The sequence below is a fragment of the Cuculus canorus genome, chromosome 3, assembly GCF_017976375.1.
Source record: "Cuculus canorus isolate bCucCan1 chromosome 3, bCucCan1.pri, whole genome shotgun sequence".
Lineage (NCBI taxonomy): Eukaryota > Metazoa > Chordata > Aves > Cuculiformes > Cuculidae > Cuculus > Cuculus canorus.
Genome location: NC_071403.1, coordinates 61,661,079 through 61,677,675, shown reverse-complemented (window position 1 = coordinate 61,677,675; position 16,597 = coordinate 61,661,079). Strand labels below are relative to the sequence as shown.

General features: G+C 37.2%; 1 protein-coding gene across 6 annotated transcripts in view; it reads left to right on the top strand.

Moving 5' to 3' along the window:
• Positions 1-16,597, top strand: part of SIPA1L2 (signal induced proliferation associated 1 like 2) — a 138,824-nt gene that overhangs the window by 45,486 nt on the left and 76,741 nt on the right. For all 6 annotated transcript variants that reach the window (XM_054061475.1, XM_054061470.1, XM_054061471.1 and 3 more), the window contains 2 exons: positions 8,475-10,177; positions 15,660-15,793. In XM_054061475.1, coding sequence (XP_053917450.1) covers positions 8,713-10,177; positions 15,660-15,793 — 1,599 coding nt within the window. In that variant the 5' untranslated portion in view covers positions 8,475-8,712. The remainder of the gene's footprint in view (positions 1-8,474; positions 10,178-15,659; positions 15,794-16,597) is intronic.

The following is a 16,597-nucleotide window of genomic DNA, read 5'->3' as shown; positions in this document are numbered from 1 at the left end:
GTGTCCACTGCTGTGGTTACTCCATGGTAGAAAGCTACTAGGTTGGTCAGGCAGGACTTGCCCTTGGTGAAGCCATGCTGGCTGCCATTAATCACCTCCATGTGTTACAGCGTAGCATCTGGGAGGATCTGTTCCATGATCTTCCCAGGCACAGAGGTGAGGCTGACAGGTTGGTAGTTCCCAAGGTTGTCTTTTCTACCCTTTTTAAAAATCGGTGCAACATTACCCTTCTTCCAGTCACCAGGGACTTCTGCTGACTGCCATGACTTTTCAAATATCATAGAGAGTGGCTTTGCCGCTGTATCAGCCTTCAAGACTCTGAAATGCATCTCGTCCGGCCCTATAGACTTATATATGTTCAGGTACCTCAAGTGGTCATGGACCTGATCCTCCCCTACGGTGGTTGGGGCTATTCCTCCCTGGTCCCCTTCTTGTTGTCATTGATGCAGGAGGGATGAGGAGAGCAGTTGTTAGTGAATACGGAGGCAAAAAAGTTGTTGTGTACCTTGACCTTCTTCTTCTTGTCTGTTGATGCAAGGTCACAATTTTCATTCTTTAGTTAGTGGAGGTGCATCCTTTAACCTTCCTCTTCTGATGGATGTACCTGTAGAAGCCCTTCTTGTAAGGCTTCACTTCCCTTGCCAAGTGCAGCTCTAGCTGCGCCTTGGCCTTCCTGACCCCATTCCTACACCACCGGGCAGCGTCCCTCTGCTCTTCCCAGGTTCCCTGTCCCTGCCTGTACTGCATGTGCAGTTCCCTCTTGCATTTCAGTTTGGTCAGCAGGTCTTGACTTAGCCATGCTGTTCTCTTCATTTCCCTGCCTGATTTCCTAGATCTGGGGACTGAGCGTTTTTGCACTTTATGGAAAGCATCCTTAAATATTTGCCATCTCTGTTCTGTTCCCTTGTCCCTGAGGACTGTGTCCCAGGGGGTCTTGCTGACTAACTCCTTGAAAAGCTGGAAGTTTGCTTTCCTGAAATTTAGGGTCCTGACTATACTCCCCGCCTGTCCCATATACCTCAGGACCTTGAACTCTGCCAATACGTGATCACTGCAGCCCAGGCTGCCTCTGATCCTGATGTCACTTACGAGCTCACATGTACTCGTGATCGTCAGGTCCAGTATTGCATCCCCTTGGGTAGGGGTATCTATTACTTGGGTTAAGAAATTATCTTCTCTACTCTCCAAGAGTCTCCTGGATTGCCTACAACTTGCTGTGTTACTTTTCCAGCATATGTCAGGGTGGTTGAAGTCCCCCAGTAGGATGAGAGCTTGGAAGCATGAAGCATCCTGTGGCTGGAGGAAGAAGGCTTCATCAGTAAACTCTGCTTGATCAGGTGGCCTTTAGTACACACCAGCCACAAGGTTCCTTTTGTTACCTTGGTCTTTTTTTCTGACCCGCAAGCTTTCAACCTGTTTGTTGCTACTCTTCAAAGACAGCTCTTCATACTCTATCTGTTTCCTCATATAGAGGGCAACCCCTCCATCCCTTCCCATTGTGTCCCTTCTGAACAGCCTCTAGCCATTGATAGCCACACTCCAGTCATGGGATTCGTCCCACCAAGTTTCAGTAATGGCAATCAGATCATAGCTTTCCAGAAGTATGGTAGCTTCCAACTCCTCCTGTTTGTTGCCCAAGCTGCATGTGTTTGTATAGAGGCACTTCAGCTGGCCTGCTGGCCGCATCACCTTCCTAGCAGAACACCCCATATGTCCCTTAAGGTGTTCTGTGGAAGTTTCCTTGCTGGTTCCTTCTACCTCAGGAGCCCCCAGTCCATCTCCACAAGACCTCATCTGTGCTGCAGTATCCCCAGCATGCCTTGAGGCAACAGGTGGAGGGCCCACACCAGCACTCCATCCCTCCAACCATATAGCATGTCCTCCCAAAGCTTGTCGCAAGCAAGCCTGGTATTATCCCCCTCCCTCTTTACATCTAGTTTAAAGCCTTCTCAGTGAGCCCTGCAAGCTCTCAAGCAAAGACCATGACCATGTCTTTGATACTTATATTATTGGAGCAAAATATGAGGATAATTCTAAACAAAATCTATATTTAATAAGGTTTCTCCAGTCTAATTTTAGTTATTGCCATTTTCTCTCAAATACTGCAACAGGAACTAGGATAAAGTAATATGTGTAACAGATCAGTATCATTGTAGACACAATGTGTTAATGTCATATGCACGTGTTCTGTGCTATGCAAACTTTTATACAGCTGATGGACCTTTGAAAAAATATCTATAAAATATGTTCTTGTACATATACCTTAAATGCAAAAATCTGATTAACTTGTATCAGCAAGGTCTGTTTTAAGTATATGGAGACTGTTTATACATATACCGTTGAAGCCATCCTGGAACGTCTGTTTCTCTTGGGCACTAAGAGTCTTATTGATGATAATTTGTCAAACCAGAAAATTTGTGGAATGCAACTGGGAATTTATTCTTGAGACTCAAGCTGTTATGTCCCTGTGATTAAAGAACCCTCTTTTGTTGTGTGTTCCACCAATGCATGTACTGGGTGTGTCTTTTAAGTAGGCTCTTTCTACTTAAAAAAAAAAATTAAGATGCCCTTAAAAGTTATATGCAGTATGTCTTGTGATATGTTGGAGAAAGTATTTCTGGTGGAAGTAGCATTAATATTCTTCTAGTAATGAGTGTTTCGCTGTTTGGAGGAATTTGGTGATCTGTGGAGATACCCAGTGTGTGGGTTTGAGCTCAAACCATGCACACTTAGGACAACATCCAATTGCACACTTAGGACAATTTAAATAGTCTGACCTCTCCAAAGTGAACATGTCAGAGTGCTTTTCTGTTGGAATTTTAATAACCATTTTGTGTATAGAGGTAGAATTATAACAAAAAAGACAATTTCTGATATGACCAATTCTGGGAGAAGGTATAAATGTTCATTTCATTGTTTTAAAATAATATAATATGCTTCTATTGTTTCTTTTAAATAGCTGAGTTGTTCTTTCCTGCCTATATTTTGCAATTGTTACATTAAAAATTTTTAGCATTCTTAGTATTTGTTAAATTTTTTTAGTAACTTGAAGATAAAATGAAATGAAAGGTGTAATATATTCCTTTGTCAATATATAAGATTAATTTCTTCCTCTCTTTGTAATGTTCTGTTCTTTGGTTTACAGATGCTGAATTTCTGAGTGTTGTTCCAGTGCATACAATTGGCATTCAAAAGCTCATTTTTGTGTGACAGGTTATTCAGAAATTACTGACTTTGCTTTTAGATTATGGAAATGATTGCTAAGAATCCTTACACGGTAGTCCTTTTTCTTGTGTTTGAATGATGTGAATGTGGTGCACAAGTCCTGCCTTTGTCTTTTTAAGTTTTGCCTCTGAAAGTTAGTTGGTACACTTGATTACAAACTGATTATCATAGTATTTAGCATCCTGTACAGTGGGGTCATCATATGAAGATCCTCTTGGGACAGGGCAAAGAAATAATTCCTGCCTTGGGGATTATAAAATTTAGATTGCAATGCGTGCCTTCAAGCACGGGACAACTCAAGGGCTGGTGGACACATGACAGTTGCTGAGCTTGTAGATAAATCTATTTTTACTGAGAATTCAGCAGTTCTCAAGCAAGTTGGACAAGACCATTGAAAACTACTTTTTTTTTCGTTGTTGTTGGTTTTGAGTTGCTTCAATGCAGTATCTCAGTATTGTATCTGAAAGTTATTCTGAAAGAGTAGAGATGATTCATTCGTGCTCTGTCGAATCTAAACTCATACTGAATAGGTTCTGAAGAAAAGTACATGTATCATGCTAACAGCTTTTTGTTCCCTACTTTGTAAGCTCTTGCACTACACTGAACACATAAAGCATTGTACAAAATTTACTTGTGTTTACCTGCTGGCTGATATTTCTTTCTATCATCTTGTGCATGACACATCTATATAACTGTGTTGAAGACTTCATTCTCTAAGGTGAAACTGGAATGATAATTCTGTGTTATAAGTGTTTTAAGGATAAGTATATTTACAAGGAAATTGTAATGACTCTTAAATGACGTAGGCACAGTGATAAGCACATCCAAATACTTTAAAGTAGGGAGATGTCCGAGTCATTAATTCTGCCATACTACTTTCTGTTGTCAAGGCATGTTCTGAATGTCACTTTAGCCTTCCTGTACAAAAGAGATTTAGTGCCTAATAGGTAGAGTTCTTTTTTGTTATTATGTCCTTGATACCTACATTCATGAATTGAAAGAATGAAAGAAAGCAAAGACATTTGGATTCTATCTATTTAAAATTTTCACTGATATAAGAACTTGACTGACAGGTGTATAGCTTCTATTGCAATTAGTAAAGAATCAGACTGTTGAAAAATGGCATTGGTTGACAATAATCCAAGAGATTTGGTGCTTTGTTTTTTTTTTTTAGTCTTTTGTCATGGGATAATAAGTGGTCAATGCTTCCAGATGTTTTTTCTCTCCTTTCCTGGAAAAATTTCCTTGGTCTAAGCATTTAATGTTAAGAACTTTTGGTTTTACCTCATTAATTGCATTATGTTGTAGGCTTTAATGTATTTTGTTAGCTTCCAGAATTTCAGTTAAAAATAGCTGAGCTGAATTGAAAGAGAGCAAATGAAAGATTCTTAGTGTATGTTGGTGGCAATTTTGCTATTGATTTCAACATAATTGTGATTTCACTCTGCTACTGAACAAGAAACAACTTCAATTTCATAGTTAAACTCTGCATAGGCTGCAAAATTGGACTGTTTATAATAAAACTGTAAGAATAAGATATCCTGTTTTTTCTGGAAATCAAATTAGCCTTAATGTATCTTAGAGTCGAAACTTGTGCTAATGGAACAATAAATATTGGTATTAATATTCTAAGAAAATACAGTGCTAAAATGCTCTAGTCACAAATTTCTCTAAATGCATTTTTAGTAACAGAATAGGATTTCTAACAAATTTTAAAATCAGTAACACTAACACTATAGTCAATAATAGCTTTATATAAAACATTAGTATTATTTGAGGGTTAACCTAGGTTGCTTGATGTAAAATTTGAGCAGTGATTTTTTATGAAGCAGCAGGAATGGAGAACAATGTGTAAGAGCAAATATTCAGGGAAACAGAAGGGTATGCTAAAGAGAAGCTCCTGGAACTATGTGATAGGTATTTTTTTGGTATAATAATATAATAATAATGAGTTACAACAAAGAAAATAAGTATTTTATAATTGCTTTCTTAGTTTTTTTCTTTTACTAAATGGCAGTAGTATATTTCAAAAAAAACAACCAATCAACAAGCTCATAATAATGTTTAGTAATTGGAAGGTGTGATTTAATAATTTATATTCTCTGAAAAAGCCAAGATGGCAGCTGGGGCATCTCGACTGTAAGACAAATGCAACCTTTCGATTTTTGAGGGATCTATGTTTTACTGTTAAATCTTATACAATCATTCCTGTAGATAATTGTGAGATTTTTCTCAGCCTGTCACTGAAGGAAGAGCAGTTGTAATTGGATTTCTCTTTTTCCTTAAAAACAAAACACTTTTCGTTGAACAGTACCAAACAGCTGTGAAATTCAAAGTTCTGTTCTCAAGGTCCGTTGCTTCAAAATTACATGTTAATTACATGTGGTTTTTTATCCCAAATCTTATACCAATCCCAAACTAGTGCAGTTCCACTGTCCTAATAAGAAGCATGTAAGCTGTTGTCACTCTTGGCTATAGCTCCTTCCCCCCCACCACTAAATCAGCTGACCTCTGGGTATGTTTGTTTGTAGATTGTTGTGTAGATACATTTCTGTAATTATGTCATTTCAACAAGGAGTTCTTTGCAGTTTCCACTCCAGCATTTTTCTTGCAGGCTAAAGCTGTAAATGTGAAGAAATACAGCACAACTGAGTAAGTGTACAATAAATTTCACTACACAGAAGCTCGTATGTGTTTCCATTAGTTAAATGAGGGGCTTCCCATCCTCCTTCTGCCTCTTGCCTACAAATTAATCAAATATCTAAAATATGTAGATGAGAAGTAACCATTTATACTGTAGTAGTTATAGCTTTAATTGTAAATCTGATGTATAATTATTTGAACAATTTTTTTTGTGAGCTGTGCTCATAATTTGTTCTTTGTATTATTTCCAATCCATTTTCCACAGCTGCAATGTGAATAAGTGGTGCAATTATAGTTAGTATTATCCTTCAATATTCGCTCTGCCTCATGGAAAACTTTGAAAGAAATATTCTATTTAAAGACAATCATGCTTAAATGTCACGGTTTTCTAAAGACATTTGCATGAAAACAAATGCATGAAGAACTGATTTTCTTCTTTCATTCCCCTGTCTGCAGTAATAATTCTCTCCCATGACATCATAATCAACTGTCACATGATATGATATCACAGTGCACTATGACCAGAATTTTGCGGATTGGACACAGAAATAAGTAGCATGACATGGAAGACAGGCATAGCTGTCATTTTGTTTCTAGAGACTGGATAGTTCTGATTGAGGAATTATTAAGAATTAAATACTGTTAATACCTATTTTGAAAATATGTAAAATAAGATCTGCTAATGTAACCTGGTTTTAGAAATAAGCAAATGGAAATAGGTTTGAACTTGCATTAAAAACCATTTTTGTATGATTTTTTTTTCCAAAAATGGCTTACTTTTTACTAGTGGTAACCATAGTTTTAGGAAAAGAAACCTTGTGACAGAATTTTTCATTGAGTTATCTGGTCTGTAACTTGTGAAAATACAGGCAGCTTACAAATCATGTTCATTTCTCCTTTGCTCTGTTCCTTTTCATTACACTTAAAAGTATGGGCCTGAAGGCAGAATTTTCTTGCAAACTTTGTATTCCCATAAAGTAGCCACTGTGTAGCTGCTGCTCTACTGTACTAGGAAAATACATAAGACTGCTACCCTACTATGTATTTCTTTGCAAACTGGAAACTAACCAGGGTGTCAGCACACAGAAAATGCTTTGTAGAATCAATTGAATGCAAATTAAATGCCTGATCTTCAGCTTTTTGCATATTTTTCCTGCCTATACTCCTATTTTATCAAATTGCACTTCCCATTTTTTAAGATTAGTAGAGCTTGAGAGTCATGGCTTATAGAATTGTCATCTTGATAAATAATAGAGATTAATGCTTTCATCCACGTTATGCGTTCTTTTTAGGATGATAACATTACATAATAATAGGGGCAGATTTCCAAAGTCTTGATCAACAAAATGATCACAGAAAGACTTCTTAAATAATTCATTTCCATCAAGGCTGACATGAGGCAGCATTACCAAACAGCCTCCTTTTGACAGGATAGCCCAATAGTACAGTTCTTATTCATTGCTCTGCAACTGGCACAGGAACATTTGCGGGCATGTATCCAGGTCCCCAGGAAACTTGGAATCATTCCATGTTAAAGAACTGTAACTGTGGCTAACAAACCAGCTGCTGTATTTTGCTCAGAAGGAAGTCTTTGTAGCTATGTGGAAGGAACTTAAGTTATTTGCATAAATCCAGCAGCCTTAGTGGGAACGGTTGGCAGGAACACAACAGCAGGGTAGTCATCCAGCTTTTCTTTTCTGACCATATCGGTCAGTGATTCCTTTCTGGAATGCTAGAATAAGACAAAAAGAAGTGAAGAACTTGACCAAAAGGACCATACAGGTCTGAAGAGAAGGATATTCATGATTATATTGATGGCGTTCTTTGTGGAAGTAATAGTAGTATAAGGTAACAGTAATATAAGGTAATAGTAATTTAAGGTAACAAACAACTGTAACTATTTTACACAGCTAATTAAAAGTTTACAATCCAAATAAAGGAATGTAAGTAAATCTCCCTTTGAGAGAGAGAAAAAAAACAGAAAAGCAAAATATATTTATTCACAGAATCGATCACAGTGGACAAATTACTTATCTTTAAATTGTTCTTTTAAATGGAACAAAACCACTTTTGTCTTAAGATCGTAACTGTTTCGTAGATTTTACTTACTGGGGCAAGACTGGTAGAAAATGTGACTCCTGTGTGTATTAGCTGGTTTCAAGCAAACTTGAAAAAGGTATCTTAGATGTGGCTGTGTTCTTTCATGGTATGTAAATAACATGTCATGTAAATAACATGAAAAAGCAAAAAACATGATTAGGCAGAGAAGACACATCTAAACTGCTGTCAGCACTGAGAGAAATGCAGAGAGAATTGTATGTGGCTATTCTGCTTGGCAGAACCTCATCTGCTATTCATTGTGTATGTACTGGTTGGCCCATGAGAGAGATGCAGGTTTAAACCACTCAGTTCCTGTGGAGATCATATGGGAAACTGGGATCATTGTGTTTGTTGGGTTTTGAGGAGGCAGAAGATAGAAAACTGTACAAAGCAAGTCTCGTTAGTTCCAGTTTCATGGGGTGTTGTGTATATACAAGCAACATTGGAAGCTACTGTTATAGACTATAAACATTTTAATGCTCTTTATTTTTTTTTTTAATGAACAGATAAAAGAAGTTTGGATTAATACTGAACCGAATGCATCTGAGCTGAAGGAAATGTTTTAAGATTGCTCTCCTGACAGAAGTTGTACAAAAATGATACACTGAGGTTTCTGCTTGCACTTCTGGGAAGACTGTAACTATATTTTTATACTGCAGTTTATTGGCTCATAAAAGACAATGTAATAATAAAAGTAAGAGTAAACTTATGCAGTAGTAGCAGTTCCCCTCCCGCTGACTGGACATGAGTGATCAAAGGTCATTGCAAGAAGATAAGCACAAAGTTAGCAGAACTTCTTCAAAGTTCAGGGAGTCTTCAAGAAGCATGCAATCTGATGATTATTTTGCTAGAAAACTTAAAGCTTTGAATGGTAGCATGGGTCCTCCTGTGTCTTCAAATGCATCTAGCAAACCTGAAAATAATCAAACAAATGGTACACCAGCTGTGCCTAAAATGGGTGTTCGAGCAAGGGTGTCTGAATGGCCTCCTAAAAAGGACTGCTCTAAAGAGCTGAGCAAAGCTGCTTGGGAAAACAGACCTCCGGCTGGTTATGAAAGTGTTGGCTCAGTACTTCCAAATGGACAAAATGACCAAAGTGATGGACAGCGAGAAGAGCTAGAATTGGAGTTTACAGAAGGAAAATACTCGATTGGAGATCTTTTTGTTCATTCCCCTCAAAGGGGACTTCATCCCATAAGGCAAAGAAGCAACAGTGATGTGACAATAAGCGATATTGATGCTGAAGATGTGTTGGACCAGAATGCTGTTAACCCAAATACTGGAGCAGCTCTTCATAGAGAATATGGCAGTACCTCTTCAATTGATAGACAAGGCTTGTCTGGAGAAAATTTTTTTGCAATGCTAAGAGGATATCGAGTGGAAAATTTTGAACATAAAACCCTTGCTCCGTTTGGATTTTCTGATTTTTTCCACTGTGATCCTATGGTTTCTCCAAGTCTACATGCTGCTGCACAGATCTCCAGGGGAGAATTTGTCAGAATTTCTGGCTTGGATTATATGGATAGTGCCCTACTTATTGGTCGAGACAGGGAGAAATCTTTCAAGAGGAGGCTAAAATCAGAAGCAGTAGAAACATCACTATTTAGAAAATTGCGAACAGTTAAAAGCGAGCACGAAACATTTAAGTTTTCGTCTGATTTGGATGATAGACTTGACAGGAGTGCTCGTTCTTGGAACTGTCAGAAATGTTTTGCACATTATGATGTTCAGAGCGTTTTGTTTAACATAAATGAAGCAATGGCTACCAGAGTAAATGTAGGAAAAAGAAAAAATATAACCACTGGGGCTTCAGCTGCATCACAAACTCAGATGCCAGCAGGCCAAACGGGAAACTGTGAATCTCCTTTGGGAAGCAAAGAGGACCTCAATTCAAAAGAGAATTTAGATGCTGATGAAGGTGATGGGAAAAGCAATGATTTAGTCTTGAGTTGCCCTTACTTCAGGAATGAAACTGGTGGGGAAGGAGATAGACGGATTGCACTTTCTAGGGCAAATTCAGCATCCTTTTCTTCAGGTGAAAGTTGTTCTTTTGAATCCTCTCTGAGTTCCCATTGCACAAATGCTGGTGTTTCAGTACTGGAAGTACCAAGAGAAAACCAGTCCATTCACAGAGAGAAAGTGAAACGTTACATCATAGAACACATTGATCTTGGAGCGTATTATTACCGCAAGTTCTTCTATGGAAAAGGTAAATTTTTCTAATGCAACTCTTCTGAGATATTTATGTGTTAGATTTAAGTTGCTTAGTAAAGATTATTTTTTTCCTCCTTCTCTGTATAGAGACCTAAGTATTATAGGGGACCTTGAAAGTCTCTACTAAAATTAAGTCTGTTATCCCAGAGGGATATACAACAACCAATATGTTACGTATAAAGTTATGCAATACTTGAACCTTCACTGAGGGTGGGGTCATTTAAATTAGTACATAAACAAACTTCTGTGAAGAAAACTTTCTTGGTGGACAGGAGGAAAGAAGGCATTTAGATCCAGTAAACACATTAGAAATATTGATACCCAGAGTGGAAATCAATGTTTCCCTAAAAAGTGGTTCCAAAAGAGCAGGTTTTATTATTGAGGCTTCTGACTCCTCTCTCCTAGATTCTGCAGTCTTCAAATGTCTCTTGGGGCCTTTCATACTGCATGCACATATACATTCTCCAAAACAGACAGCTTGTGATGATACTTCGTTTTTCAGCGTAGAAGGTGTTTTATGCCTTTCTCCTAGCCTTTTACCGCCAGGCTACTCTTCTAAGCAGAGTAATTTAATTGTTACTCAGCTAAGCTGTTCCCACTTTGTGATCTAATTTGGTTGTCTGTATGCAGTGCTGCGTTGTGCAATGTGTGTGAAATCTGTCTTTGTGGGAAGAACTTCAAAATACCCATCTCTGTCCTTTCTGTACTATGAATTACAACATAGTCTTTTTGCTGTTAGAAAAAAAAAAAAATCTGCTTCTGTCCCTAAAAGACTCTTTGTTACTGCCCAAGTCTTCCTGAAATCGTACTTCCTCTGCTTTCTAGCTATGTTTAGACAGCAGGAAATAAGCCCTGTACTGTACTTCTTCCTCCTGTAACCTTTTACAAGGAACTTGAAAGAGGATCCAGTACGGTTTTCACAATACGTTAGGCACCTAGAACATATGGGCTGTAAAAACACTGCATTTAAAAGATAAGGAAGAAAAGAATCTGGATCTGCTAGGTGAGAGGAATAAAAAGACCCAGAACTAAGCAAGGAATGGGCAGTAAGTTCAGATATTCAAAATGGCTTTTAAGCTAGGCAGGTTGTAAAAGTTCCCAAAGTGTTGAGGGAGTCACAGTGGAAGAGAATGAAGGGAAACCTGTAACAAAAAGGTGGCGTATTTCTTGAGGAACACAGAGAAGAAAAGATTGTCATGGACAGAAAAGGAAGGAAGATTGTCAGTGGACAAGGAGAGAAGACAAGACTGAAGCCAAACAAAAGAGGACTTGTTTGTGAAATGCATGTATCATGGATGTGTTACAGGTTCTGAAGGGCTGAGCATTTTTTGTGAGGAAAATTCTTGTCAGAATAAAAACAAAAAAAGACTACTCAATATCCAGTAACAAATTGTTAATGCCTCACATTTACAATGATTATATAAGCTATGTCTTGTTCTACATTATCTTTCTATAGTGTTGAAAGAGAAGCTATATAAGAGGAATCTGTATCGGGTGGCTCTTATGAGAGACATAGCAAGTCAGGGCAAACATGTTGATGGAACATGCTAATGTTCAATATCTATCTCAAAGAAGCAAGCATGTAAGGAATGTCCAGATTACTGCCAGCTGAACACAGTTCTCACCTAAGCAAAGTTTATTGTGGATAGAAGAAGTTACACAGCCGTTTTGCCTTTGGCACAAAAATGTCTTGCTGCTGTGCAGATCTTCCATATAAGAAAAAGAGACATTTATATGCATACCAAGTTACTCAATGCTCTTCCATGACAGTGAGCTCTCCTAGCTGATTGTTCATTGAATTGTAGATTTAATAGCACAGTTGAATTTAGCAAAATAATTGTAGAAGGAAGAAATAAAAATTTAGCAAATGGAAGTCACTTTATAATGTAGAAACAATGTAATACCACCAATTTTCTTTGCCTTTAACAAAATATCTATGATAAAGAAATAACTTTCTGAATATTTGATGTAGGTCACTGTTTTATAATTGGCACTTGTCAGCATACAAGTTGTATTTCTGTTTTAAGATGCACGGAAGAAACACCCTGGCAAGTGCAACACTAATTATTCTCTTCCCTTTCAAGAAATGAGAGGTTTGGAATTCAGTGTCTTCTGAAATGAGCTATACTTTTATGCTGCATATTTATAAGCTTTGTAACTATGGTTAAAATAAAATCCGACACAACTGGTATAAGATGTGTTAATGTTTATGGAAAATACCTTCTCAGTTTTCAGTTAAGGTTTGTAAAAGCTAGAATATTTTATTTTATCTCATGGTTTTGATTTATTAATGATGTCCTTTATTGAACTATATTTTTTGTGGGATAAAGGGGAATGAGAAGGGAAGAAAGCTATGTTGATTTTTAAAAAGGGTAATTTAAATATGCTTTTATTATCATCGAGTTGTTGTATTTTGCCTTGTGAAATTATACTCATAATACCTTGAGAGTTGACTGTTACTAACATGCTTTTTATTTGAGGGATGCTTGCAATCATTTCTTAATATGTTATTGTATTTATCTGCTGATAATATATTGAAAAAATGTCCTAGAACATAGGTACAGGCTTAGCAAGCTTTTGGTATTAACTCAGTTATGTACAAGTAAGACTTCTATATTAAGAGAAGAGTTGACATTTATTCCTCAAAATTAAAATAAATAAAAAATGAGGACTATTTTACCATTTCTCTTTAAGCAGCTAGTGAACAGCACTTACTTTCTTCTCTCCAGTTGATACTTTTAAATCAACATAAATACATTTAAATGAGCTTAATGAGTTTGTACTTTATGAGATTAAAAAAGAATAGTGCCTTGAATTAAAAATGTTTTCCCCAAATCCCAGAATATTGGTAGCCTCGCTATTCTTTAATTTACTTCAGCTTCTTTAATTCCCATTATTGAAAAAGTTTTATCTCTTTATTTTTAATGTCTTCATTTTTGTCTTTAATACTGTACAAGAAATAAGTAGATATCTGCCAAGCTTGCATTTTTCTGCTCAGTAATGCTGCAACCAAGAAATCTAGTAGCTGTGTAATACCCTTTTCTACATTAACATCAAAATGAAAGGCTATAGAAACCCTAACTGAGAGGTTTACCTTTTGTCAAAGCCTGAAAATGCAGCTGTGGGGAGTTTTTATGTTGTTGAAAGTGTTTGGCTTCTGAGTATCTCTTTCTGGTCTGTAAAATCCTGTTCCATTTGATAAATTTGCCCATTAGGACTCAAAGTTTTAATTTAATACTGGGAAATCCTTGAGATGTAATTTGTCTGTGCAAGTGGAATGTTCAGGTTGGGTAAGGAATGTAGTTGGCGAGCATGAGCAAATACTGTAATGCCTGTGCCCCTTTGATCCCACATGTTCTTTCCAAAAATCAAACGCTAGTTGTAATGTGCTGCTACTTATGTTCTTGCCATTGGGGGATGGATTGTAACCACTGACATACTTTGTAGATAGATTTTTGAAAGGCTACTGGTAACAATTTAAAATGGATTGGACAACTTTATCTTTTTGTATCTGTTCAGAGAGTATGCATGACTTCTTAGGGAAAGGCATTTTGCTAAAACTTCCTTACACATTTATAGAAATACATTATTAAAAAATATAGTATCAAAGTGTTTTTTCATTCAGACAATCTTAAAAGAAGAAATTAGTCCATTACTTCATTGTTATTTGAGATAAGGAATTATAGCATAAATTGCATTGGAATACACTTACGGAGGTCATCCAGTCTAAGTCCCTCTTTATAGTTGCCTTTAAAAGTAAGATCTGAGTGGGTTGCTCAGAACCTTTGCCTATTTAGGTGTTCCTTGAGTTTTTGACCATCTCTAGTGATGGTGATTTCACAAGTTTTCCTAGCATCCTATTTGATTCCCCTGAATGAGGGGCTGCACCTTGCCCTTTCTCTCTGTACCTTGGAGAAGAATCTGGCTCTCCCTTCTCTATAACTCCCCATCAGCTAGTGGGATTCTGTAGTTATTTCCTCCCTGAACCTGTTCTTCTCCAGGCTGTACCTTCACACTATGCTCATCTGTTATATTCTCCAGCCCCCTAATTGTCCTGGTAGTTGTCTGCTGGACTTGTCCCACTCTGTCCAAAACAGGACACTACTCTTTATATGGCCTTGCAAGTGCCAAAGAAAAATGAATAATCTCTTCTCTTGACTTGCTAGCGTAGCCTAGAGTGTGGTTAATCTTCACCTCTGCAGGGGTTTGTGCTGACTGCTGTGCGGCCTGTTGCTCACCAGGGTCCCCAGTCCTTTTCCATAGAGCTGCTCCTGAGGCAGTTAGTCCCCAGCCTGTGCTGTTGGATGAGCATGTTCTGCTCTAAATATGGGTCTTCAGTGAGATTTTTGTTGGTCCATGTTTTTTAGACTGTCAAAGGGAGAGTTTGATTTAAAAGGTTGAAAACCTCATGGGTTTAGGAGTTGTTTCACATGCGGGTCGTGTATCCCATCTGCCACAGTAGACTCCAGGGGAAGGTGGGAGTGGGCAGAGAAGCACAGAGACCCTGCAAGGGTCCCTTGTGGGGTTCTACCTGTGTGGATATGTTATTTTCCTTTGCCCACTTCTGTAAAATACTGCAAGATTTATGCATATCAGTACCTACCTTATGCATATATAATACATTTGTTAAATGCCTGCCAGTTATTCCTTTTTATCTGTGGCACTCAACTAGAAGCCTAACCTCCAATATGTGAACTGTCCTCCTTGAGCTTGGTTGTACATGGACTTGTTGAGGGTTCATTCCATTCTATCATCTAGACAATTTTTAAAAATATCAAACCCTTTTTAAAGACGAATGTAACCACTCTCTACTACCATTCAAAGGTGATAGCGTGGCCTTACAGTGACACTGGCTGGTTCTTCAACATGTATCCTGTTTGGTGCCACAGGCTTGAGTGTCTAGTCTGCTTAAATGGTCTCTTAAATTGATCATCCTCTTCTGTCTCCCGGACTGGGCTAATTGGCTCAAGAGTTCATGTAACTATTTGTTGAAGACTGAAGAGTAACTAGCCTCCAGTTTTGCTTGTTAAAACTGAGTTACCACTTTAAATGTAAAGTTTTAAATAAGATTAGATTGAAAGAAATAAAGGAAGCTACATAGCACCTCACTTGTTTGAAAACTATTAGCTATGTAGATAAAGTTTCTCTGAAGTAGTTTATTTCAGCATCAAACAAAATTATTAATTTCATATTATCCCTCAAAATGCAAGAAAAATTATTTCATAGTAGCAGCAATTGCAGTAATTTGAGTTATTTGATATGAGTGATAATTCTGCTCATCAAAAATAGCATTTTGTGATTTATGTACTTATTGTGCAGTTCAGAAGATTACAAGCCAGTGTATTTACAGGTCTTATAGCCCAATTAAAATTCTTTTCTTACTTGCTGCATAAGTTTTTAATGAGATTTGATGAACATTTTCTAGGAAACCCATACTTTATTATTCTCTTCTCTCTTCATTCACTCTTGTGCAAAAGAGCATCAGAACTACTTTGGCACAGATGAAAATCTCGGACCTGTAGCAGTCAGTATCCGGAGGGAGAAGGTTGAAGATGCCAAGGAGAAAGAAGGATCTCAGTATAACTATCGTATAGTTTTCAGGACAAGTGAGGTAATGTTCTTTCAGTAATTTGGCAAAGGAATACAAAAGTTAACTTGGAGTTTAGAGTACTAATTGTTTGTGGATATGTTGCTAACTTTGAAAGTAAGTCTGTTAATAGGAAAGGGATGTTTCTTGTACTGTCAGTAAATGTAGTTTCTCCTGCAGCAGCCTTCCTCTTCTGTACCGCATAAAATTGTTCTCTTTTTGAGTGGGCACCCTAAAGGAGGTAGTAGGTTGGCTGAAAGGGCACTGCAAAGCGCAAGCAATGGAATAGATAAGAACAAATCTTAAGAGAAGTTTGGATTAAGCAGCTTCTAATGATAGAAATAAAGGATTAAGAGATGTAGGGAAAAGGAGAGGGGGGCAAATGTAAGGGCTAATACTATGACTCACTTGGTTTTTTGTGTTTTGCTTCAAAATAGATACTTCGAAGTTTTTTTTCTGTGAAATGTTTTTATACGCTTCTACATACATGATTTGTGGAAAGAATATTAATATGTTGATAAAAATCATTAGTTGGAAGAATAGCTCACTTCTGATTGTTGTAGAAGAGCATGTTTCAACTTCTATTTCAAGCAAATTTGTATCTCTTGCAAACTATTCTTGATCACAGCAACTAGCTTAGATTTTTATGAAAATACACAATATTATTATTGTTACAAGCAACTATAAATTTTCAAAATCCTTAGGACTATTGCTTTTTATTGTGATTAGGACATAGAGAAGTGTTACCTAGACCTCCTGATATCTTTAGACTTTTTCAAACATATATATATATATAAATTTATTTTTTAGGCTAGTTTTTTCTTTTAT